This window comes from Arvicola amphibius, chromosome 8, assembly GCF_903992535.2.
Source record: "Arvicola amphibius chromosome 8, mArvAmp1.2, whole genome shotgun sequence".
NCBI classification, from domain to species: domain Eukaryota; kingdom Metazoa; phylum Chordata; class Mammalia; order Rodentia; family Cricetidae; genus Arvicola; species Arvicola amphibius.
Window position 1 is genome coordinate 38,092,168 of NC_052054.1, and position 25,718 is coordinate 38,117,885.

The following is a 25,718-nucleotide window of genomic DNA, read 5'->3' on the forward strand; positions in this document are numbered from 1 at the left end:
AATATTTTTAATATTTTTAAGTTTAATAAAATCACTGAAGCCTAAAACCCTTATGGTGATAAAAATTAAGGCTCACTAACCATTATATTCTACATTAAAGATGATGTTTGACATCTTCTGTCTTTCACATGGTCACCAAATACTTAACACTGGTTATATGCCAGTCACTGCGCCAGCTCATGGAAGGAGCACTGAACCTTTACAGAGCCCTCTCCTGCCAGGTGGCAATCTGAGAGGAAGCTGAGTACAAACCATAAACAAACCAGATCTGTGCAGAATGCGTTCCCGACCCCTTAGGCAGAGCTGTGGGTCACTCCAGGCATGCTACCCAACAGGCAACCCAGATCAAGCTATGAATTGATCAAATAAGATTCTAGTAAAGACAAGTAAAATATTTTACCTTCAAATCCAGGTACGGCTTTTATTATTTAGCACGATGCAACCCTAACATGCTGTCCTAACCCACCTGTTAGACAAGGCAAAAAATACATACTATGTGCAAGACAAACCCCAAGACAGCCTGGAAGGGAATAAAACAGCTGGAGATGAAGACAGCTGGAGGCGGGTTTGGAATTCAGACTCGCCACTTGAAAGCTAAGTGACTGATTGCAAGGAAGGATATATTTAATTTCCTGGACAATAGATGCCTCACTGCATTTAAGTTACGCATAAGATCAATGTGTACATAAAGTAAATGTTTGCAAAGGCGCTTTGTGAAGGGCCAGCAAATATTCCTGTTCGCCATTATTGTGTGTAAGCAATAAGCACAGCCAAACTGACAGAGTAAAATGAACAAGTATAAAGAAGGTACACAGTGGGCTGGAAAGATGGCTCAGAGGTTAAGAGCACCGGCTGCTCTTCCAAAGGTCCTGAGTTCAATTCCCAGCAACCACATGGTGGCTCACAACCATCTGTAAGGAGATCTGGTGCCCTCTTCTGACCTGCAGACATCCATGCAGACAGAATGCTGTATATATAATAAATAAATAAGTCTTTAAAAAAAAAAAGGTACAGAGTTAACATTGACCAAATTCTTAAGAACCTTCTGTTTTCTTTTCATGTATCAATACAGTCAAAACCTGTAACCTAATGGAATATCTGAGTCCAGCTGGTAATTAGTTTCTCCTTAAATTTCAGACAATCAAATCTCTAATGAGCCACGGCCAAGAGGATAAAACAATCTACAGACTTAAGTTTAAATGGACAACGGTTAGCATCCCCCACGCTCCCTACAAGGTGGGCTCCTTTCTAGGATCATGTCCTGCTCTGAGGGGCTGGAGAGGGTGTTCCTCTGTCCTCACCCAGTGTAGCAGCATAGCCAGTCAGAACCATCCAGGTGATGTCTTCCACTCATGCTAAGGGTCTGGATTCACCCTCAAGGGTAAGTGAGGCCTTGTATCAGGTCTATTTCTATATCCCTGTCTATTACGAAAAACCACTCATTTGAGAAACGATGCAATCTCTCTAAATTTAATTTAGAAAATGAAATCACTTAAATTCAAAACCCTGTCATGGAGATGAAATACATAGATTGTGTTTCATATCACCTTGGTAGGTTAGTATTTTAGTATCAACAATATTGTAGATGGATAAACTTGATTAAACATAGCACAAGATACCTTCATAGTACAAACCAGGTACTTGAAAAGGTCTTTTATAAGCAACTTGAAATTCTAGAAGCTAGGATGATGTTTTCCAATTTAATTTACAATGGGTTAAATTAGTTTGAAGCTGCCAGTATTGCCCATAGACGTCTGCTCTACCCACACTGTGAGGATTAGCATGTCACGCAACCTGAGTTAACCTACAGCAGAATTCTTCAAACTTTTTCCGAACATAACTCCTTTTTACCTGAGGAACTTCTACGTGACCCTAAATATGCAGGTATTATAAAACACAAATAAACATTAAACGTTTACTGAAAATAAATCATAAATTCACTTTAATATAACTTTTGGCATAAGTATAATTTATCACTTATTAAAGATAAAGGCAATTTTGCATATTAAGATAGATATGTTTGCTTTTACATGAATGATTAACTCTTGGCTGATTACTGCACACTCAGAATTTTCAATATTCTTCAGAAAAGATCCACATTTCTACTTTATACCCATCAAGGCTGAGAATGTCACTCCACAAATACACAGCTCATAGTATCATAGTATAGAGGTATGTTTAAGACATCTCAGGAATTATTCTATTACATACTCTGTCCTAATCCCAAGCTCAAAATCATTCAGTGATTTTTTTAAACTCACGCCAACTATTCAAACTCCAGTTTTTTTTAAAAAAAAAAAAAAAAAACAAGAGTTAAGGGGTTAAAACGATGGCTCTGAGGTCAAGAACACAAACCATGTTTGCAAAAGACTGGAGTTCAGTTCCCAGTACCCACATCTGGCAGCTCACAACTGCCTGTAACTCCATCTCAAGGGGATCTGACATCCCTCTGTCCTCCTCACCCAGATGGAGACATATACATGGATACATAAGAATAGTAGAAATAATTTTTAAAAACCAACCATTATAACATAGTTCAATCCGAAGACATACCAACTTGATACTTACATGCTAAGGAATAAGAGTATGAAAATATAAGTCTTAGCTTTCTATAATTAAACCGTGTTTCTACCAAAGCAGAGAACTTGTATGTACGGTAAACACAGCAGTTCACAGCGTACAACCATCTTAAATCGGAGCTGAGGTGTTTCAGACAACATCCTGCAGAGCAGCACAGCGGCACACACACACATGCTGTGTGTTTACATCCAAGGCTGCAGAGTAGCTCTGTCGTGCAACTGTATGATGCCAAACTGCCCCCAAACGCTCTGGAATTCATTATACCTATGATTTTGGGTTATGCTTTGGGTCACTCTAAGTCAAGAAACCTTTTGCTGGTGCCAAATCTTTCAAGAACCCCACATTCAGTCATACTTCATCAGGGGTGTGGCCACAATTTAAGAAGCTGTGCTCTACAAGGTGCTTTTAGCCATAATGGTGCCACATGGCTCTGAGCAGGGTCACAGAACACAAGCTCTCAATGGGAAGACAAAAGTGGGCTTGGATGCTGCTTTGCTACAGACCTGATATCAACATCTTTAGGTCTGAACTAATATAAGAGTCAAATCTTATCTGGGGATGAAGAGTTTTAGGCAACAGATGTTTGGTATGAAGATTGTATGGATCCATTTTCAAAGCTTTTTTCCCCCATCAAGCTATGGAGGAAGAGGGTAATAATTACACTGACCCTGGAAAAAGATGCTGATCACAGATAGAGGTGACCAGTCCCAGGCCTCTGGCTACCTCAACATCTTCCGTGTACTGCAGGGAGTCTGCAGCTCTGGCATGTCTCCCTGCCATATGACGGTGAGTTTGATTACCAGTCACTGAGTGTAAAGTGCCTTGGAACTAAGGCAGCACATCATTGATACTTTTGCCTTATAGGCTTAAGGCCCAACTGTTAAATACATGGAAAATTCGGATTTCTCAAGACCCTTTGGACTATATAATTTGCTTCGTAATTTTCTGGTACTTAACTGTACTACCTAACAGTGTCTCTGGCTTCTTATAGAACAGTTCCTTCTCCCTGGTCTCAACAACAGGAGCAGCTCACAGGGTGAGACCAGTCTGTGGGGATAAGAACTGAATGAGGACCAAAGTGTAGGCCACCACGGGAGGAAGGCCCGGAAGGAACTGTCTGAACATTCACTGTACCGTCCCCCACCCCCCAGTCTTCCCCATCTACCTAGCCATCTTGGTTTCTCTCTGTCTGCTCCTCCTCCCTGCAAAAGGGACTTGAGGACCATCTGTCTAGCTCTGACTCTCCTTGTTATGGTCTCTCTCCAGCTGGGATGCTTGCCTTTTCCAAATCATTTCAATATTAGTCTCATCTGGGCTGGCAATATCGCTCAGTGGGTAAGAGCACCTGCCGTGAAGCCCGGCAGCCTGAATTCAGTAACAGGACCAACACCAGGTGGAAGGAGAGAACTGACTCTTGCAAGCTACCTTCTGAATTCCACATGTGCTCTGTGACATGCCTGTGCTCACATACACACATACACATACATACACTCAATAAATGCTATAATAAAAACTTTAAAATACATTATTCGTATTTAACAACTGAAGACAATGGAAAGGACACTTCAAGGACGTGTCCACGGCAACTTAAAGTGACTTTCACACTTGGGTGCTGTGTTGGCAGCTGGGAAGTTCAGGATTCCAATGGCCAGGTCAGAGGCCAACAGTGGGAGCGGAGTTATCTGAGGAGTAGGGGTGGGCCCTCAAGTGTGCTCTGTACTCTGCAGCCTTTATCATTGCAGCTGCTGACAGAGGTGGTTGGGAGGATACTGCTGGCCCTCACAGGGGAGGGCAGGAGAAGCGAGTGGGAGCAAGCTGCAGTTCTGCTTTCCGTGATAAGGAAGGGAGGAGGCGGGAGTCAGCAAGTCTGGGGAAGGCAAACCTCTGAGCACAGCGTAGTCTGATGAGTCACTCAGGGTCTACTTGCCTGCCCTGCCAGACCCTGCAGAGGTAAAAAGTAACCTCCTGGAACCTTCCAGTAGTCCTCCCACAGCCTCCAGCAGACCTTCTGGAACTTACCAAAGCCTACTGCTTGGTTGAATGTCACCAAATAACCCTTGATCCTAAACCATTATATTTTCAAAGAACTTCAAAAAGATTTTTACCCTTACTTATTTTCCTGAGTATGTGTGTGGGCAGGTGCACACTTCGGCACTGGTCATGGAGGAAAGAAAACCCACAGGGGGAGCTGTGCCTTCTCTCCTTCTGCCACGTGGGTCTCAGGGATGGGACTCAGGTCATCAGTCCTGGTGCCTCGATTATACCAGCACTCCAAAAATAGGAAGATAGGCCTGAAGTACAGTTTAATAGTTCTGTGTTTGTTGAGAACATTGGAGGAACTGAGAGGAATCGTTAACACCACACCACACCACACCACACACACACACACACACACACACACACATACACACACACACACACACACACACACACTCAGTATAGAGGAACCCACATGAAGATTAGAGTAAAAGCAATGTCAACTGAGTGTGGAAGAGCACGAGCCCTATTTGGCACTAACTGAGAAATATCTGTATTTTAACAACAATGAAAAGACAAGCAAGCAGGGCCATGTTACCTAAAGAGCACCCCAGAACACAGAAACACAAAGGATAAATTTATTTACTAATTTAGTTCTCCATTTGGTGAGGAGTTTTGTTCATTTCTGTTGTTAATGATGTTTTGAGGTGTTTTTATTTTCTTCTTCTTTCTTTCCTTTTTATTTTGAGTCTGGGTATTAGCCCTGGTATATTCCTGGTCTGGAAAATGTTATGTAGACTACTTGTCCTCAAACTTGTGGGTATCCCTCTGCCTCTGCCTCTGCCTCTGGGTGCTGGAATGACAGGTTTGCACAGCCATGCATTTGGGTTTTTAAGACTTGTTAAGAATCAATCATAAATACAAAGTCTCTGCAAAGACTCAGGAAAGGTCCCAAGAATCATCCAATCCAACTCAACAACTGCTTCAAAATAACAACTCTATGGAAACTCCTGATGGCCAGCTGGCCACGGTCAGGACATCCTAAAAATTCACCAAGACTTAAGCAGAGTAAACCCACCCAATGGAAATCCACATTCCCATTTAAAGAGTTACACAGCTATGTTCCAAATCACTAATTCAAGCCAGGATTATTAAGCTATGACTTTCTTTTAACTTTACTTCTTGGAGGCAGGGCCTTACTATGTAGGCAAAGCTAGTCTGGGACTCACTACTGGGTCCAACTTCATGCTAAACTTGAGGCCCTCCTGCCTCAGTCTCCTTTGCTCTCCCTTAGACTCTCAGGCATTAGGCATGCAAGTGTGTGGCACTATGCCCATCTAAAGTAGACTCTTAGATTTAACCTTGCTGTAATCGAAAGGCACACCAAAGGAGGAGGTTTGGTGAAAGAGTATTTACCAAACACAGTCATACAATGTTTATGAAACCACATGATAAAATAGCACACATGAAAACTGTTGACCATTTACTAACTAGGAAAAGGAGCAGGGAGGCAGAGGCAGTCTGAAAGTACCTTGGGGCCATCAGATACATACAGTAAGTAGTAGCAAGCAGAGCAGGGCAAATCTTGCCTTTGCTTTTCTCTGGACACAAGAGGCAATTCGGGTAAAGTATGTAATTTGGTTTAGAGGAAAACTGTGATTGCATCAGTCTGGCCTTGCCCTTGGCCTGACTCTGCGTTCCTCCAGAGATTGCTTAGACTTGCTTGGACTGCCCTTAAGTACACTGCCCCAGAAAAATCTGCCCTGTGTTGTCAGATACTGGCTCTCAAGTAAGTTCCATTGGGCAATTCCTCCTTATGACAATCTGAGTTTCATCAGGAAGCATTTGGAAAGATTTACACTCTGGGTGGCTCCTCCTTTTGCTTTCTTTTTATTTTTTGCAAGGGTCTTTTTGTTTTGTTTTGTTTTGCTTTTTAATAATTTCACCATTTCTGGCTTTCATTTTATCGCTGAACTATAGGGTAAGCTCTGTCTCATTCTCTCTCTCTCTCTCTCTCTCTCTCTCTCTCTTTCCCTTTCTCTCCCTCTCTCCTGCTCTCTTCCTTCCCTGTCTCTTCTCTTTCCCTTCCTCCTTTCTTCCTTGCCTTCTCTCCCCTCCCCCTCTTCTCTCTCCCTCCCTCTCTTCTCTTTCTCTCTCCCTCCCTTCTGCTTCTCCCCTTCCTCCTCTCCTTTTCCTCCTCTCCCCCCCTCACCCTCTCCCCTTTGCTCTCTGCACTTCCTAGTGACAAATCTGTTAACTGTTTGTAAAGTTCCACTGACTTTTTACCTTTATCTGAACCCCAGAAACTGCATTGTTAGTTGTGCCTTTTCCTTTGACCGTTTTTTTCAGAAGAGGACAAGGTGCACATCACAAATAAGTGAATGTTTATGGGCTGAAAGGAAAACCTTTTTCCAGTGTGGGTCTGCATGCTGGCCTAAGGGGCTCCCTTTACATTCTAAGGATAAGGAGTTAGCCTGGAGCAGGTTGTTCATCATCAACAGGTTAGTACTGGGATTTGGAAATCACTTTATAGCCAGACAAAAGAGCATTCTCACTTTTATAGCTATGTTCATAGGGCACTTGTAGAAAAAAAGAAAAAAGGAAGGGTGAGGGGAAGCCAGGAACACTGATTGAATTCTATACCACATTCAAAATTTAACACAAAATAGAACAAAGTCTTAAATACAAAACAAAATATTATATAAAAAATTTGGAAAATAAAGCAGGAAAGAATAGCTTTACAGTCTAGAGCAGTCATACTTGACACCTAAAACACAATTCGCAAAAGGAGAAACTGATAAACTGAACCAGAACAAAATTTAAATATTTTGTTCCACTAAAAGAAAAAAACAAAACAACACACACAAAAATTGGCTGCACCAGAATATTTGCAAACCACACATCTCATAAAAGACCATACATAAAATATGTAACAAATCCTCCAAATTCAACAGGAAAAGCCAGGAGATTACATTTTAAAATGGGTAAAAGACAGGAAAATAAATTTCACTGATGATCTAGAGATGGTAGTATACGTATGAACAGACACTGGGTTCATTAGGCATTAATTAAAACTGAGATTAACTATTACTGCACACTCTTGGGATGGATAAAATAAGCGCTGACACCATCAAATGCTGGTGACAATGGGAACGGGGTCACTCATACATGGCTGATGGGAATGCCAAATGCTACAACCATTCATTCTAGAAAAGACGGGCAGTTTCTTATAAAGGAAAACATTAATTTATTGTTTGAGTCAGCAATTGAGTATTTAACCTAGACAAATGAACATTTAAACATTCACACAAAAATTTATAGAACAATAGAATAAGCAGCTTTGCTTATAACAGCCCAAATCAGAAATAAATATTCTTCAACAGAACAATGGCTTAAAAGCTAACATCCTCCTTCCATGGAATAGACCTTAACACACAGGAGTAAAATATCGAAAATTAATACACACAACAGCTTGGATGGATCACAAGTAAATTCAGAGGGAACAAAAACCCTAATATGTTATGTTACTATAACATATATGGTGCATGAATTGATTTATATAATGGTCTTGAACTGAGGACTGAAGTCTAGGAATTCACTAGCAGTTAAGAGTGTCAAGTAGAGTGGAGGGAATGAGGATAGTTACACAATACAGCACAGCTCAAGTTGACTGTGATCCTGGCCAGACAAATCTACTCACAAGGTAGAACCGCATACAACTAAATATGTGTGCCCAAGCACACGCATGAGCGTGCACGCACGGGTACACACACACAAACACAAATGCTTGTAATTCTAGCAAACTAAACAGAGGTGGCATCCCATAAGGATGTCTGTTTCCTAGTGCAACATGTTACTACTAAGGGAGAAGAGAATGAAGAATACAGGATTTTTCTAGCATTACATACATCTACAAGGACATAGATAATTATGTCAAAACAGAGTCATATAGTTCTTACCCTAAATGTACTATTTTTCTAATGGCTCATCCATTATAACGCTGATTTCTTCCTTCCCCTATGCTGTTATGCTCTCTAGTACCAAGAGCAGGAAACATTCTGCTACAATAAATACTTCAGCTCTGGTTTACCCAAGTGCCTGATTTGTGATGTATTATAATATTCTGACTGGGGCACATCCTTTGGAGATAGCCCTATGTTTGGATACTAACTCTGCTGCTGCCTAAAATGGACAGAACATTTTCTGAGTCTTATTTACCTTGTTTGTTAAGTGGAAATAAAATAATCTGTCTAGGGCTTATTTTGATGATATGCACTAAAGCACTCACACTCAGTAAGTCATCAATCTATCGTTCTTTTCCCATTAAAAGTCTAACACATAACCTAATTTCTGGATAAATACACTGACAAAAAATCCTTTGGTTTTAGTTCTAAGGCTTATATTTAGAATATGGGAAATGCATCTTTACAAGCATAGATCATGGCGTGGGGAAACAGTGACGCTAAATTCAGTTCTCAAGGATACCAATGTAGGAGCCCATAATGATCACTTGAAACCTAGGCTCTCTCTGAGGCCAACAGCATCATCAATCATTTAATTATGATTAGTGAGTGACAGTCAAACAGTGGCTTAAACCTGTAACAAGCCGGTACCAGATACTCTATCATAAAGCACACACACAATAGAGGAGCTGAAGCCTTAGGACTCAGACTCTAATGACGTCATCTCACCCTTCCACCTACAAAATATATGCTTCTTAGTCAGGATTCTCCACAAAGCTTTAAATGTGTCAGATTTTAAACTAGTGCCCCGTCAATTAAGTTCCTGACCAGCAGGAGCTAAGCACCCAGGATTAAAACTCAAGAAGAGAATTCCAAGCAACCCAGAGGCTGGCACAGGAATTCTATACCCTCTGAAGGGGCTGGAGCCTCAGAGAACCATAAACGTAGAAAGACGGGTCAGTCCTCAGATACTCACTTTCACGAAGTGGAGGATTTTTTTTTATTTTTTATTTATTTATTTATTTATTTATTTATTTATTTATTTATTTATTTATTTTTTGGTTTTTCGACACAGGGTTTCTCTGCAGCTTTAGAGCCTGTCCTGGAGCTAGCTCTTGTAGACCAGGCTGGTCTCGAACTCACAGAGATACGCCTGCCTCTGCCTCCCAAGTGCTGGGATTAAAGGCGTGCGCCACCACCGCAAGGCAAGGATATTTAACTTTTATCGGTCACCCACTCTCCTGCTGAACAATCACAGGGAACACAAAGTGTCAAGTAATTCTGGAGGTCAAAGTCCTCCCAAGTGTTATTGTCTTAAAGCACTGATACAATTTTGCAAAATAAATGCTTACCGAGCAAAATAACTCTGTTTCCGTTCCTTCTGTTCCTTCTTCTCCTCCTTAGTATCCATAATACACAGTCGGAAGTGCAAAGTATTTAGAAATGTCCTTTTTAATCAGTGGATCATATTCCTGCAATTAAAGTAAATACACAAATGAAGCAACTATAAGTCGAGACGTTTGTAATGGCTAATAATAGGCAGAATAAAGCAGAGTAGAGTTACATGGTCCAAAACAAATGAAGGATAAACTTTAACCAGGAAATAGTCACATGAGTCAAGTGCAAAATGCAAATGCACTGGGAGTGAGGCAAACCACAACACCACCATGAGAATGTTAAACCACAAAGCAGACAAGCAATGGGAACCAAACTGAAATGCTTTCTTCATAATTAACAATGATTTCAAAATGAACACTTCCACGGACCAGGAGACCGAGGGATAGTGATGCATGGTCTACTCACTCATTTATTCTTTAAATACTGAACACACAATCTCTCTCTCCTACTAATTCATCATAAATAGTTCTCATGGGTAAGGATGCAGATGGCTCACTCAGGCGTGTTACAGAAACGCGCTTTGCCCCAAAGTAAAAGTAACGTGAGCATTCTCTCTGATCTTCTGATCTTTTGAACATGCCAGCAAAAGCATCCCGCTTGAGCAAATGTGGAAACGAAACCACATAGGCTCAGGAAATGACATGGAAAGCCGTGGCTCTCCGTGCTCCTCAGCCTCTCTCCAGCCAGACACTCTCCACTACGCTTGCTGCCGTGGTTTAAACCAATTTAATAAAAGCTTGTTTCTAGAGCAATCGGCTCACGGTTCTCCACGTCCCCTCACTACCAGCTTCAGCAGGAGAGTTTCCTACAGCACTCTCACTCATCCAATCCCACATGTGTTCATTAATTAATTTCAATTTAAAGAAGGCAAAGGACATTTATAAAACAAAATTGCTTATGTATTTATTTCAATTCAGTTTCATACACAATATACATTATGGGAAAGGCACTATAATACATATTGAAACTCAAGCTCAATGAGGCATTAGATTTGCTCTAATGGAATCCACTGTCTTCTGTGAGGCAGATACAATATTGCAATATCATGAGACATCTACTGTTTCAGAGGGGACACAGGTACCATAAAAAATCACAGGAAAAAAAAAACCACTCAAAATCAGCATCCCAAAATGTATGTATCTCAAAATATCATGCTGGACATGATAAACATGCATGTTTTTTTGTCAATTACAAGCCTTAATGTCTTAAAATTATTTTTTAATTATGTGTATGGGTATGTGTAAGTAAATGCAGGTACATGCCGGGGTCAGAGGCCTCAGGTCCCGGTGGAGTTGGAATTACTGCCTTATGTGGGTACTGGAAACCAAAGACAAGCATTCTATAATAGTCTAAGGTCTTAATTGCTGACTCATCTCTTGAAACCCCAAAATCCTCAACATTAAAAAAGAAAAAGCAAAACCCACTCAGCCTTCGATAGCCCGCCTGACCCCCCATCTCAGAGTAAGGATGGGGGTGTGAGTGTGGGCTTCCCGTCACAAGTATAAGAAAGCGCTTCAGTCTGAACCACAGCAAGAGAACACAAGAGCTCCCTGCTGTTCCGGGGTAAAGTGGGCAGCACAGAAGTGTGAGACTGAAAAGGCATAGGAAGGATAGGGCTCAGGGAAGAAGGAGCTTGTTTGTCACGCTAAAGACCCATGCACCGTCCCAGCTAGGCATCCCCTGACCCCACTCTGAGGCACTTGCTAGCCATCTCTAAGTAAGGACACCAAAGCCATGGACACTATTTGCAGCAGGAATGCCATGAGCAAATAGTTCAGTGACTGTTTGTAAGAACACCAACTTTTTCATCCCTCATGCATACATAGGAAAGGAAGTCACCCACGGATTCTTCTGTGAGTCAGTGTGGCATAATCATGAGCAGACAATGACTTGAAAGAACAAAGACAGTAGATTTCTAAGAAAGAACCTATGCTTAAAATTGGTTATGAGAAGAAGGCTCAGAACCTTCAACAGCAATTGGGAGAGAAAGGGGAATGGATCTGAGGAACGCCTCAGAAGTAGATGAGATCTGGCAATCTGCTCAATTTAGGCAGCGCAGGCGAAGGAATGAAGAAGACCCATGTTTCTGCTGCAGGGACCAGGTGAACTGTGACAGCAGAAAGAGGGTGTCACAGTGTGGGGGAGCTGGGGTATAAGGAGACTGAGATGATTTTTTGATATGTATGGCTTCCAAGGGCCTGGGGGTGGCCAACTGGAGACACTCTCTAGTTTTTGGTTAATTTGGTTACAATGAAAGCACAGGAGGACAATAAACACAAGAGGAAAAAGAATAAGAAATTTGCATCATATGATTATCATTACAATAAAAAAATGAAAAGAAATAAAGAAATAAATAGCAAGTGAAGATCACTCTAGAAGCTTGATGTGGGCTGTGTCCTTAATAAGCAAACAAATAAACAAATAAATAAAACTTCATCCAGGGTTGAAAACAAACGTGAGCAAATAGCTAATGTGTGGTAGCAACTTTGAGCTTCCAAAAAATAACCCTCAGGATTTATAACACAAAAGGTTCTACTTTGATAAAGATATAACATAGCATTGCAATAAAGAGAGATGAGGGACCCCAAGAAGGGGGAACACCTAATCAGAAGAGTAGGAGTGGGAAAGGGGAATCAAGCTTCCTATCAAATGCCACGTCATTCATTTATGCCCTCTATCTACTTTATTAATCCTTAGAACCGCTTCACACAGAAATCCTCCCTGTCTAAAGGTGTGTGATGAGGGTGGGAGTGAGATGTCAACAAATTTCTCTTACTCAACACCACTGGAACAGAGATTTAGATTCAGTTCGGTAAGTCCTGGTATCTTGTCATAATGTGAAGTCAAAAGCAATCAGAGATGAACCAGATAATATAGTGTGGAATTTACAGTGGTCATTGTTTCAGCAAAAACCATGTGGGGCAAGACAAATGTAGCTGGCCTTATCAACCAGAACTGAGTCCAAAGAGCAGTGGACATGGAAGCCAAACTACAATGAGTTGGGGTAATCTATATCTACCCATAATAAAAGACAGGAGCTGAACTTCCAACTCTAGTTAGCTCTGTCCCACCTTGAACGCTTTCTCAACTCTAACATTTTTTGACTCCTTTCCCAAGCTTGAAGTTGCTTCCTTCTCCTGAGCAAATCAAGCAGAAGCCTTTCTTAGTGTGCTCTTTCCTCTCCTCTGCAGGAACTTAGTTCGCCTGATATCTGTTATCTCAGGCCATTGCATCACAGACTGTGTGACAAGCCTCTTCACTTAGCTTCCACAGGTCCAAACCATAAGCTGCTGCCTTCAGGTCAAACGGCACCTTGGTTGACGTTCCCTTTGACTTTCCCCAAGGATAGGATAGGTACTACAATCAGTAGAAAAATCGGAAAATGTTATTTAAGAGGTCAAATTAATCCAGAGTTGGTGATAAGAACTCAACACAGGGCAAGCTTTAAATATGTATATATCCAAATAAAAATTTTTGATGGGTAATGTAGCTTCCTTCAGAGTCTTGAATGGACTCAAATCCTAGGCTCTCCACCCTCCCTGGGCCACATGTGGCTTATTTCACAGTTCTCTTCCACACGGCACAAATATGGAATGGTCTCTGTTTACTAGATTTTGCCTCATGAATAAACATGAAGTCCTAACAACCTAATTGGAAAATTCTTATATTGAAAGTTGGGCCATAAGCTAATATTTGATTCCAGAATTAAAACACTGACAGAAACAGGCAAAAGAAGGAAACCGTAAACAATCGGAGAACTGATGTCTGGCACCACTGTTCTGTTTAGTGCCACCCCCACCCCCAATATTCTTAGATACATTAAATATGCTAATTTATGCCTGTTGTTAGATCTGTGGGTTTTAGGACCACTCTCTAAACAAGACAGATGCTCTCACTTCAGAAGCAGATGAGCCAGGAAGAGGTGGGCAGTGGGCGCTCTGAAAATGATTGGCCGAGAACGCCACACAACAGCCTTCACGCTTCAGCGCGGCTGCAAAGCTCCTAACTCAGTCTCTAATGGGTACTACATTTTCCCGGGTAAGTGGTTATAATGGGCTTCTTAAAAGCCCTTCATTCATTTCATGTTGACATTTTCTCACATCAATACACTCTAGGCCACAGTCGTCTGTATTTATGGTGGACTGTGGACCTCAAAGTGTCTTCCGAGGGAACGCAAGATAAAGCTTTCATCTAAATGTTTCTTTTTGGTGATTTTAAACCAGAATGGCCAGTGTGAGCCTGAATTCAGTTCATTTTTAAAAACACAGAAAACCCTCCCCTCATTAAAGCTATGATACAGACAAGGTATTTTTTCCACATTACTAGTACAGTGTCCTTCCTGTGTGAAGCTGGGCTACCGCTGCCAGAATTCGGCAGCAGAACTAAGGGAGACTCACTACTACAGTATTGTCAGTGTGGCCTACACAGTATGGCAAGGCTTCTGGCCTCACATCTGACACACTGTGGAGCCCTGAGCAGGCAGGTGTAACCCGTCAGGACCAATCTCCATAGCCCAGCAACTGCTTCCCCAACAACATGTTCCCTAATGTACAAATGACAGGAACAAGCATTGGGGCCTTGTTACACCGAGTCTGGCCACTTCGGAACAGACCAAAATATACCTTTTTATACAGACACTTCCTTCTAGGAAATTAAACCTAGCAAAACATGACAGGTGTTCCTTCTCTCTCAGAGCCACATTTAAACAAAAGAAGGATATTCAAAATTCACTATTAACCCTAGTCAGAAATTTGAATACTTTTCTTAACAACAAACAACAACAACAACAAACTAGAGAAAAAGACAGAACTAAATACAAATATGTACCACAAACCTTTGAGAAAGCCAGGAGGCAATGTCCAAATAAACAAATACAAAATCATACACACAAAAAATGGCAACAACAAAATGGAGATATAATGGCCTTAAAGACCCAAGGGGTCACTGAAGCAAGTTAATAAAGAAGGAAAGGGTGAGACTCTGCCGAGGGCATTGTCCCTAAGGAAATGCACCTTAGCTCTTGGATGGCAAAATAAGTGGTGGTCTCAATTCTAGTTCAGTTTCCCTTCCTTGGAAACCTGAATTAGACAAGTAAGTGTCAGTATCCTAAATTCCACCAAAACTACTACATACTATACAGATCCAGATCCATCTCTAGTCTAACCTGGTTATTTTACAAGTTCTTTTTATTTATTTATTTATTTATTTATTTATTTTTGGTTTTTCGAGACAGGGTTTCTCTGTGTAGCTTTGGAGCCTGTCCTGTAACTCACTCTGTAGACCAGGCTGGCCTCACAGAGTTCCTCCTGCCTCTGCCTCCCAGTCCTGGAATGAAAGGTGTGCTGCCACTGTCACCCGATTTATTTTACAAGTTCTAAAAAGAGGAAATTCTTATGAGGACTCTCCAAGTCAAAAATCAGGAGGAATATGGGAGTGATCAAACATGTAAGAAATGCTATAAAACTGAAAATGAGAAAGGGTTTAGTTTCAACAAAAGCTAGAAAGATGATGGTATAAACTATGCACGAGAGGACCTCGCAAAAACCTGAAGCACAATGTAAGAGATGATTCAGAATCCAAGTCAGTGACCACTGGGATTCAGCATGTCCTCAGAAAGCCACTCACTCAGCAGAACACAGAGTGGATTCCAGTTGCAACATCTCCTGTGGGCCAGATAGGTATCCTGTAGCAGACGTGCAGAGGGAGGGTGGCCTTCAGCAGCCTGGAGAGCCTGGAGCTCAGGAAGAGCCGGAGGCTGTGGGTCAACAAACGTTAAGGATGAACATTGTGTGCTCTGGTGTTGCAGATGCAAAGCTGTACAGCACACTGAGGGAGCAGCTGCCTTTCTGGGAGAGGAAAGGTGTCAGAGCCGGTCCTAGGTGATGTCAGTGCTGGGTGATGAAAGAGAAGCTGGAGTCAGGAGGTGAATGCAGATGAGGCTGGGTAGAATGGAGATGTACAAGTGGATGTCAGGGGACAAGCGGTGCTGGGAGAGTCCTGTGCAGTCTGGTTTGGCTGGAGTGCAATGTTAGATGATGATGTTTTTAAGGGATACGGGCATAGCCAATGGCACTGACCTAATTTTCTTCTTTGATTTATGAAAACCCTATACCGAGGATTTAGAAAGGTGAAGCAAACACCAAAAAGACATTTGGCCAGTTTCTCTCTGTCTGCTGATGGATAGGAGGGAGAAATGCAAACCAGATGTGTGGGTGGGTATAGATACATCAGGGAATTACTGAATTCACCGCTGCTCCGGGAATGGACTAGCTCAGTGGCTAACTTATCTTAAAGTGAGAAGCAGGTCACAGTCCTCTACCTGCAGGGAGGATGTCACTGGGGAACTTGAGCATTCTTGTTTAGGTCCCATCCTTTTCAGTAAATTTATCACAGATTTAAATGAAAAGGCACAGACTTTTTATTTTATTTATTTATTTTTTACCAGCCCATTAGAGAGATGATGAACCTCTTTGGTTGCAATGTTAGAAGTAAAGAAAACTACAGCTATATGTAAAAGGAGGTCAATTATCAGAAAGTGGAGTTTACCACCAAAGCTGGAGAGGTGCCAAGGAAAGAGAGAGGTGAACTTACTGTTAGCACAAACAAGTTTGATTCAAAGTTTGAGTTCCATATACTGAGTGTCATGACTCAATTGTGCACCCTTTTCCCATAAAAAAACCCTCAAACTATCTGTCTAGAAGGTTATGATAGTCTTTCTGTCTTTTTAGGATATATCACGATTAGCATTTAGCTCCATATCTCACATTACAGTAGAAATTCCGAATACAGGAAATAGGATGGTTGAGTACAATGAAACTAAAATTTAAAAATACTAGTCAAAGGAGGTGGTCAGCTTCAACCCTACACAGTATTGGGAATTAAATATTCTGAGAACTCTATTTGAAAGCTCTTTCTCCAGTAGAGGAATTAGACTCAATGGGTCTTCAAAGCAAAGACATGGGAGACAAGAGATAATGGCTCCAGATGGGAAGAGCGGTTTCCCAATAGATGGTCACAGATGAGTCAGCTTCCTAATCTCTAACTGTGATCTAGCAAGATGGCCAGTGACTGCACATGACTGTTGCAGAAGCAGATTTCTCAACATTATCAAAACCAACAACACCATCTAAAGGGACATCTTACGTGCCCTGTATCAGATGGAAACAAACCCTGTAGATAATACAAACAACCAATACAATTTTACAGTTAATACAATATTAAAAAGAAAAGCAATCAATAACAGATGCTTCAACAGTAAGATCTCGGGAACAAGTTCATTTGAAAACATAATGCTTATACTTCTACAGGGCAAATTTAGCTATAAGACAGAGGACATAAGAAACTCACTACTTTGAAAAGTAGAGAACAAAAGGGACACATAACAATAGACACTGAGAAAATCCAGAAAACCAGTATCACCATGTTGGGAACTCTAAAAGAAATGAGTAGTTTTCTCATTTTGTTTAAACAAACCTATAGCCCCTAGTGAAATAACAGCAATAGTTAAAACTCTACCATCCCCCGAAGTCCCAGGGCCAGATGGTTTTCATGCAGGACTCCATCAGACTTCCCAAGAAGAGTTACTGCTAATACTTCTCAAATTATTCCATAAGATAGAAACAGAAGGAGCATTGCCTAATTCTTTTTGTAAGGTCACATTTACTCTGGTAACTAAACCACACAAAGTCTCAACAGAGAAGGAGAATTACAGACCGATTTTCCTAATGAACATAAACCCAAAAATTCTCAACAAAATCCTTGCAAAATAAATCCAAGAACACATAAAAATAAAGATCATATACCACGACCCAGAGACGCAGGGGTGGCTGAATATACATAAATCAATAAATGTAATCCACCATATAAATAGACTGAAAGACAAAACCACATGATCATCTCGTTATATGCAAAAAGGCCTTTGACAATATCCAACACCCCTTCATGATAAAAGCCCTGGAGAGATCTGGAGAGATTAAAGATACAGGGATATACCTCAATATAATAAAGGCAGTTTTCAGAAAGAAAAAAAAAGTTTCAGCAAAGTTTTTCCACAGCCAAGCCAACATTAAGTTAAACAGAGAGAAACTCAAAGCAATTCCACTAAAATCAGGAGCTGACAAGGGTGTCCCCTGTTTCCATATCTATTCAACAGAGTGCTTTAAGACTTAGCTAGAAAAATAAGACAGCTAAGGGATATCAAGGAGATATAAATAGGAAGTGGAGAAGTAAAAGTATGTTTATTTGTAGATGATTTGATTGTATACATAAGTAACCCTAAAAATTCCACTAGAAAATTCCTATAGCTAATAAATACTTATAGAAAAGTAGCAAGATACAAGATAAACACACAAAATTCACTACACTCTCTATATACAAAAGACAAACTGAGAAAGAGATCAGAGAAACAGCATCTTTCACAATAGCCTCAAATAATATAAAATATCATGGGTTAACTCTAGCCAAGCAAGAGAAAGACTTATGTGGTAAAAATATCAAGTCATTGAAGAAAGACATTGAAGAAGATATCAGAAGATGGAAAGACCTCCCTTGTTCATGGATAAGTAGGATTAATATAGTAAAAAAATGGGCATTCTACCTAAAGCAGTCTACAGATTCAGTGCAATCTCCATCAAATTCCAACACTATTCTTCACAGAACTTGAAAGTACAATTTTCAAATTCATATGAAAACACATACTGACACACACGCATGTGTACACACACACACACACACACACACACACACACACACACACAAACAAACCTCCGGATAACTAAAAGACTCCCAAATGACAAAAGAACTTCTGGAGGAATCACCATCCCTGACCTCAAATTGTACTACATAACTAGAGTAATAAAACAGCATGATATTGTCACAGAAACAGACATACAGATTAATGGAATTGAACTGAATACCCAGACATATGTCCACACATCTATGGATACCTGATTTTTGATAAAGAAGCCCAGAAATACATACTGGAAAAAAAAGACAACATCTTCAACAAATGGTGTTGATCAAACATGATAATGGCACATAGAAGAATGCAAATAGATCCACACTTACCATCCTGCACAAAACTCAACTGCAATTTTATCAAAGGCATCAACATAAGCCCATACACACTGAATCGGACTGAAGAGAAAGTGGGAAATAATTTTGAACCAGTTCGTACAGGAAAAGACGTGGTTACAGAATATTGATAGCATAGGCACTAAAAAAAGAAAAAGATAATAACCGAGACTTTATGAAACTGAAAAATTTCTGTAAGGCAAAGGATGTCATCATTTGGATAAAGTAGCCTACAGAATAGAAAAAGACTTTTACCAACTGCACATCTGACAGAGGGCTAATATCTAAAATATATAACGAGCTCAGAAAACTGGACTTCAAGAAAAAAATAACCCAATTAAAAATGGGGGACCTACATAAACAGAATTCTCAAAAGCGGAAACTAAGGTGGCTGAGAAGCACTTAAAGAAATGTTCAAAAATCCTTAGTCATTGGGGAAATGTGAATCAAAACTGCTCTGAGATTTCATATTACACAAACCAGAATGACCATTATCAATAGAACAAATGACAGCTCATACTGCAAAGATATAGATTAATGGGAACACTCACCCATTGCTGGCGGGAGTGCAAATTTGCACAGCCATTATGGAAATCAGTGTGGCAGTTCCTCAAAAAGATAAGAATGGAACTAACTCAAGATTCATTATACCACTCTTGACCATACACTTCAAAGACACTTCATCTTACTACAGGGATACTTACTCTACAGTGTTCATTGTTGCCAGAATTTGTAATCAATCTAGGTATTAACAGAAAAACGGATAAAGAAAATGTGGTACATTTATACAATGGAGTGTTACTCAATTATTAAAAACAAGAAATTTGCAGGTAAATGGAACTAGAAAAAAAATCATCCTGAGTGACGTAACTCAGAAAGAGAAAAATGGGGTGTATCCTCTTATATGTGGATATGAGCTATTAAGTCCTTGATAAGTAGGCTACAATACATAGAATAACAGAGATTAGGTAGAGACAGAGATTAGGTAAGGGACTAGGAGGGAGGAATAGATTTTCCCAGGAAGGGAAAATAGAATAGTTATGGATGTGTGTGTAGGGGGTGGTAAGCATATTGGAATAGGAGGATCAAACAGGTGGGGGGGAGGGAAAGGAGGGATTACAAGGAAGGACAATTAAATTAAGGGCTATCTGAGGGTCATATGGAGACCTAAAACAGTAGAAATTACACACACACACACACACACACACACACACACACACAATTTAATATATAGGGACCTAAATGAAACTGCCAAGTAACAGGGTCGAGAGAGCCCAAACTGGACATATCTCTTCATTTAATGAAGCTTCCAGTACTGGGAATAGGTTACACCTAATCAAGTGCTTGTCCAAAGGAGCCCCAGGAGAACCCCCAAACCACCCAAGTGGCTCTCCACAAACTGACAGTAAGGCTCTGTTGCTGAAGACAACAACTACACAACAACTCACGGAACAACAAGAACTCAAGTTGGTACCAGTTTACCAAAGGAGAAAAGTAAACACCAAGCCAGCAACAAACCCTTCTATCTAAAAGAGTGACCTAAGTGAGGGGTTGGTGCAATAGTGGCACAAAGCTTGTGGGAGTAACCAACCAATATCTGGTTTGAGTTAAGGCCCACTCCATGAGATGGACCCATACCCAGCACTGCTTGGGTAGCCAAGAACCTGTGACTATAAAGACCACGGTCCCAGGGAGAGACCACTACTACTGTTCTGCTAAACGAATGCAGCGATATAAAATGATTCCTAAATGCACTATGCTATACTCACAGATCAGTGTCTTCATCAATCAGAGAAGCTTCCTCCTATAGCAGACAGGAATAGAGAGACCCACACTCAGACAACACACAGAGTGAGAGACCTTGGAACACTAAGTCCAAAGGGGATGCCTTCCTCAAATCCCTCCCCTCAGGGCTCAGCAAACCCTGTGCAACAGGAAGCAGAAAGAGCATAGGAGCCAGAGGGGATGGAGAAGGACAAAAGGAATCAAGGTCTCCTAGATTCAACAGGGCTGGATCACACTTGAACTCACAGCAACTGTGACAGTGTGCTCGGGGCCTGCCTGGGTCTGCTCCAGATGGGGCCCTGGAGCTGAAAGGAAATGTGATGCATGCACCCATCCCTAATCCGGAAGCTATTTCCAATTGATAACCACTTAAAGTATTTTCCGAAACAGACTCACTGGAGAAGCTCACCACTCTTAAGGGTAGGCCCCCTGCCCAGCAGTAGAGAGCCAATGAACAAATTGAACTCAAAGGTGTTTTGGAGGTTCTTTGTTTCATAATGTTAAACCAGGGTGGATTTTGTTTGTTTGCTTTTTTAGGTTTTTTTCTTCTACTTTACAGGTCCTTTGCATATATAATATGGTTACAAGTTTGGAGGTTTTATTAGATTCTTGAGTATGTGAATGTGTGTGTCTCTGCATCCGTAGGCATTTCCTGTGCTTTTCCTTTGCTTCCTTTTCTTGTTCAGTTGTTCTGCCGTTACAATTTGTTTGGTTTTGATTTGTCTTTTAATATTGCGTAGATGCTTGCTTGCTTTCTAAAGAGAGATAGAGCATAGATCAGAATAGGAGGGGATGTGGGGAAAACTGAGAGGAATAGAGGAAGGGAAAACCATAATATATGAAAAAATTATTTTCAATAAAAGAAAAAAGTTGTATAAAAAAGAGGAGGAGGAGACAGGGGAAGGTCAGGCCACATGGGTCACCATAGTTCCAGAAAAGGTGGGATGCTTCCTTACACTATCATTCCTGTGAGCTGTCGGAGTGTTATGCACCCTGCAGACAGCTTCTTCCCGTGAAAATCTGTCTCCTTAGTGCACTCTCCAGGGAGCAGTAGAGCTCACCCAGCCTGTCTACCTAATGAGCAGATGTGCACTTTGCTTTGGATGACAAAGTGTAAGTAGGGGTGAGCTCAGCACCTGGGTTCCAGGAAGCAAAGCATGACAAAGGACCTCTGTAACACTCAAGGCTGTAATCACAGCATCTGGAAGCTGAGGCAGGAACAAGGCCTCTTACTGAAGCCCAGGGTAGGATACAGAGTGTGGTCTATGTCAGCCTAGACTGAAACAGGCACGATCCTGTCAAAAGAAAACAAGTACAAAATAACTCAACAAGCAATTATCCGTAGGAGGAGAAACGAGTACAGTCTGAAATTGCACCAGCGCTGTAAAGTGCTCTGACCTTTCGGAGGGACGTTTTTTCTATAATTTTCCAAGTATCTGGGTCAAGAAACAAGCCTTAGGGGAATACCTTTTCTTTTGAAAGATTTCCTAAGTTGTTCCATACAAAAGGTCTCTGTAAAATTCTCTGTGGTAGACTGGATTGATGTTATGTACTCTTTTCCCTCCCCCATCACATGCTTGCTATGCAGTGCCTGCTGTATACACTAGTTACAGGTGTAGACACACGGTGCCTGCTGTCTACACTAGTACAGGTGTGGGCACACGGTACCTGCTGCCTACACTAGTACAGGTGTCTGCATACAATGCCTGCTGTCTACACTAGTACAGGTGTGGGCACATGGTGCCTGCTGTCTACATTAGTACAGGTGTGGGCACACGGTACCTGCTGTCTACACTAGTACAGGTGTCTGCATACAATGCCTGCTGTCTACACTAGTACAGGTGTGGGCACACGGTACCTGCTGTCTACACTAGTACAGATGTGGGCACACGGTGCTTGCTGTATACACTAGTACAGGTGAAGGCACACAGTGCCTGCTGTATACACTAGTACAGGTGTCTGCATACAATGCCTGCTGTCTACACTAGTACAGGTGTGGGCACACGGTGTCTGCTGTCTACAGTAGTACAGGGCATTTCTTTCTGTGGCTGTGATAAAATATTCTAACACAAAACTGAAGGGAGAAGAAGCTTGCTTTGGCTCACAGTTCTAGGTGACAGTCATTTCCAAGAAGTCACAGTGGCAGGAGGCAGATGGCCATCTTGCTTCCATAGTCCCAGAGCAAAAAGCACGGATGGAGGCGTTTCTCTCTTTCATTCAATTCAGAGCCAACCCCCTTAAAGTTGTGCTGCCTACATACAGAGTGTGTCTTCCAAGAAATTTAATTAAATGGGGCACGGGTCAACCTAATCCCCCATGGGGACTTCCTTCCCAGACAATTGCAGATTTTGCTAAATTGACAACCAACATTAACCAGCACACAAAAGGGTACTTCCTCATCCCCACCTGATCAGTCATGTGATGTCTGACCTGCAGCCTAGACTGTGACACAGAACCCTATGATATCTGGTGAGACTCGGGGTGGCTGCTGTTCCTTCTTCAGTTTGAGGACAAAGAGAAAGGACATGGGGAACAGACCTGGACTTCAGCCCTGCCAAACTCAGCAGACAGCAGCCAAACCGCAGTCGACCTGCAGGCTGGTCAGCGTGACATAAATACCTGTGAGTCTAAAGCCACTGAGGTTTGGAAGCTGTGGTGAAGCATTTGTAGAGCCCAAAGGCCAATATGACTTCAGGAGCACTCTGACCGACATATGGACTTTCATCAGAAAGACCAAAACTCACAGAGAACATAACTGTGTTTATATGGAGGTCTAGCCAGTCCTGGGATATTAGAACCCACCAAGAGAAGTAGCCCTATGGCATAAGCAGTCAAGGACCGTCCTTTTCTTCCAGTTGTTTTCTTATCCCATATCCAATTTGCATGGATATAGAATATTCACTAAGAAGACATCTGCTGATACCTTGTATAGCTCGGGATATTCATTTGAAGACTTTTATATTCCTTGATGTTAGGAGCTGAATAGAATCACCCCCCCCCAAAAAAAACCACAGATTGAACTCAAAATCTCCAGTTCCTCATCCTGGGGCTTTTTTTGGAAAGTGGGCCACTGAAGATGCAATTTGTTAAGATGAGGTCATACATCAGTGTGTGGAGCCCTAATCAATACAGTGGTTTCCTTATAAATGACCATGCATTAATACACATGGAGAGAATGTTAGGCCAAGAAAGAGGCAGAGCTTAGAGTATGTGGCTATGAGCCAAGGACTGGCAAGGACCACCAGCAAATTACCCGAAGTAGAAGAGGCAAAGAGGGATCCCTCTGCAGAAGAAATGTATCTTTGCTGATAAGCAGATTGGGAGACATCTGCCTTCAGAACTGTGAGAAAACATGTTTCTATGTTTTTTAGATATTTTATTTTATGTGTATGGAATGTTTTGCCTGCATGTGTACAACATTCCTTCCCAGTGTCCTCAGAGGCCAGAAGAGGGTGTCAGATCTTCTAGAACTGGAATTATAGTTTTGAGCCTCCATAAGGGTCTTGGGACTTGAACCCGGGTTCTCTGCAAGAACAACAAGTGGTTAACACTGAGTCCCAATTTCTGCTGTTTTAAGCCACCGTATTTATGGTACATTGCCATGATAAGCCTAACATGAAAATATACTGTTCTTAAATTACTTTTCTATATTACACTGTTCCTATTGGGAAAACTTTACTTTCCCACCAGGACTATTGTGCCACTGCCTCTCATCATTTACGGGACATACATGAGAATGCCATTCAGGGAACTGCCAAAGGCTACGTTGAATAACAGTAGACATTCATCTAGTCAATACCAGCTACCAGGAAATAACTGCATAAGAACTGACCTGCTAATCAATAAAATATTTTAACATAAAAGAGAGTTGAATGTATTCTTAGAATACGTGCGTATTATGTCACACACATCCTACTTCAGCAATTCTCAGGGAAGAAAAACCACACTGCTTCGATTTCTCAGTGCACTCTTACTAGACCTGTGCTACTTTGTACTTCGCTCTTCTGTATTCTTTACAACCCAACTCTGAACCCTGCAAAGGCGTGGGATGTGTCCATACTGTACAGCATAAGAAAGCTTTGCACAGTCGGGTGGTTTGAATGATAATGGTCCCCCAATATTTGAATGCTTGGTCCCACTTGGTGGAACTGTTTGGGAAGGATAAGGGGTTGGGTCTCGTGGGAGGAGCTGTGTCACTGGAGGTCACTGGAGGTCGCTGGAGGAGCAGTTCCCAGTTAGCTCTCTCTGCCTCCTGCCTGTGGATCAGGTTGCAAACTCTCAGCTACTGCTACCATGCCTGCTGCCATGCTGCCCACCATCATGACAATGAACTCGAACCCTCTGGAACAATAATCCTCAAGAAAGTCTTTGATAAGCTGCCTTGGTCATGGTATCTCTTCAAAACTATAGGAAAGGGAGACATACAGGAGCATGCATCACAGCTCCTAGCTGAACATGGACACAGGATTTAAAAAAAAATATTTTAATAACTGAAATGTGAGTGAGGGTAGGTTTGTACACGTGAGGCAGGTACCTGAGGAGGCCATAAAAGATGGTCGGATCACCTGGAACTGGAGTTACAGTTAGCGGTGAGCAGGCTGACGTGACTGCTGGGAACCCAACCTAGGTCCCTGAGCCATCTCTCCAGGCCCAAATTGATTCTGACTTACTGTTAAATAACGAAAGCAACCGTAGGTAATAGAACAGTAGTTCTTGTCTTTTTTCAAATCTCCACTTAAAAAAATCATATCCCATATCATTAGAAGGAGCTGAACTTAAAATCCTATTTTTAACAACAGCAACAAAAACCATGTCTTGGGCACTAAGATATACCTTATACGACATATAAAATACAAACCATAAAGATATAGACATTCTAAATTTTATTCTCAAAGCTGATGGAGAGTGTGAATCCCATTTTAGAACCACTGCTCTAGACTGTAA

The 25,718-nt window shown here is 41.4% G+C and overlaps 1 protein-coding gene across 3 annotated transcripts in view; it reads right to left on the reverse strand.

Moving 5' to 3' along the window:
• Ncoa7 (nuclear receptor coactivator 7) overlaps nt 1-25,718 on the reverse strand; it is a 141,466-nt gene that overhangs the window by 106,092 nt on the left and 9,656 nt on the right. For all 3 annotated transcript variants that reach the window (XM_038339134.2, XM_038339136.2, XM_038339135.2), the window contains exon 2: nt 9,872-9,991. In XM_038339134.2, the coding sequence (XP_038195062.1) occupies nt 9,872-9,930 (59 nt within the window). In that variant the 5' untranslated portion in view covers nt 9,931-9,991. The remainder of the gene's footprint in view (nt 1-9,871; nt 9,992-25,718) is intronic.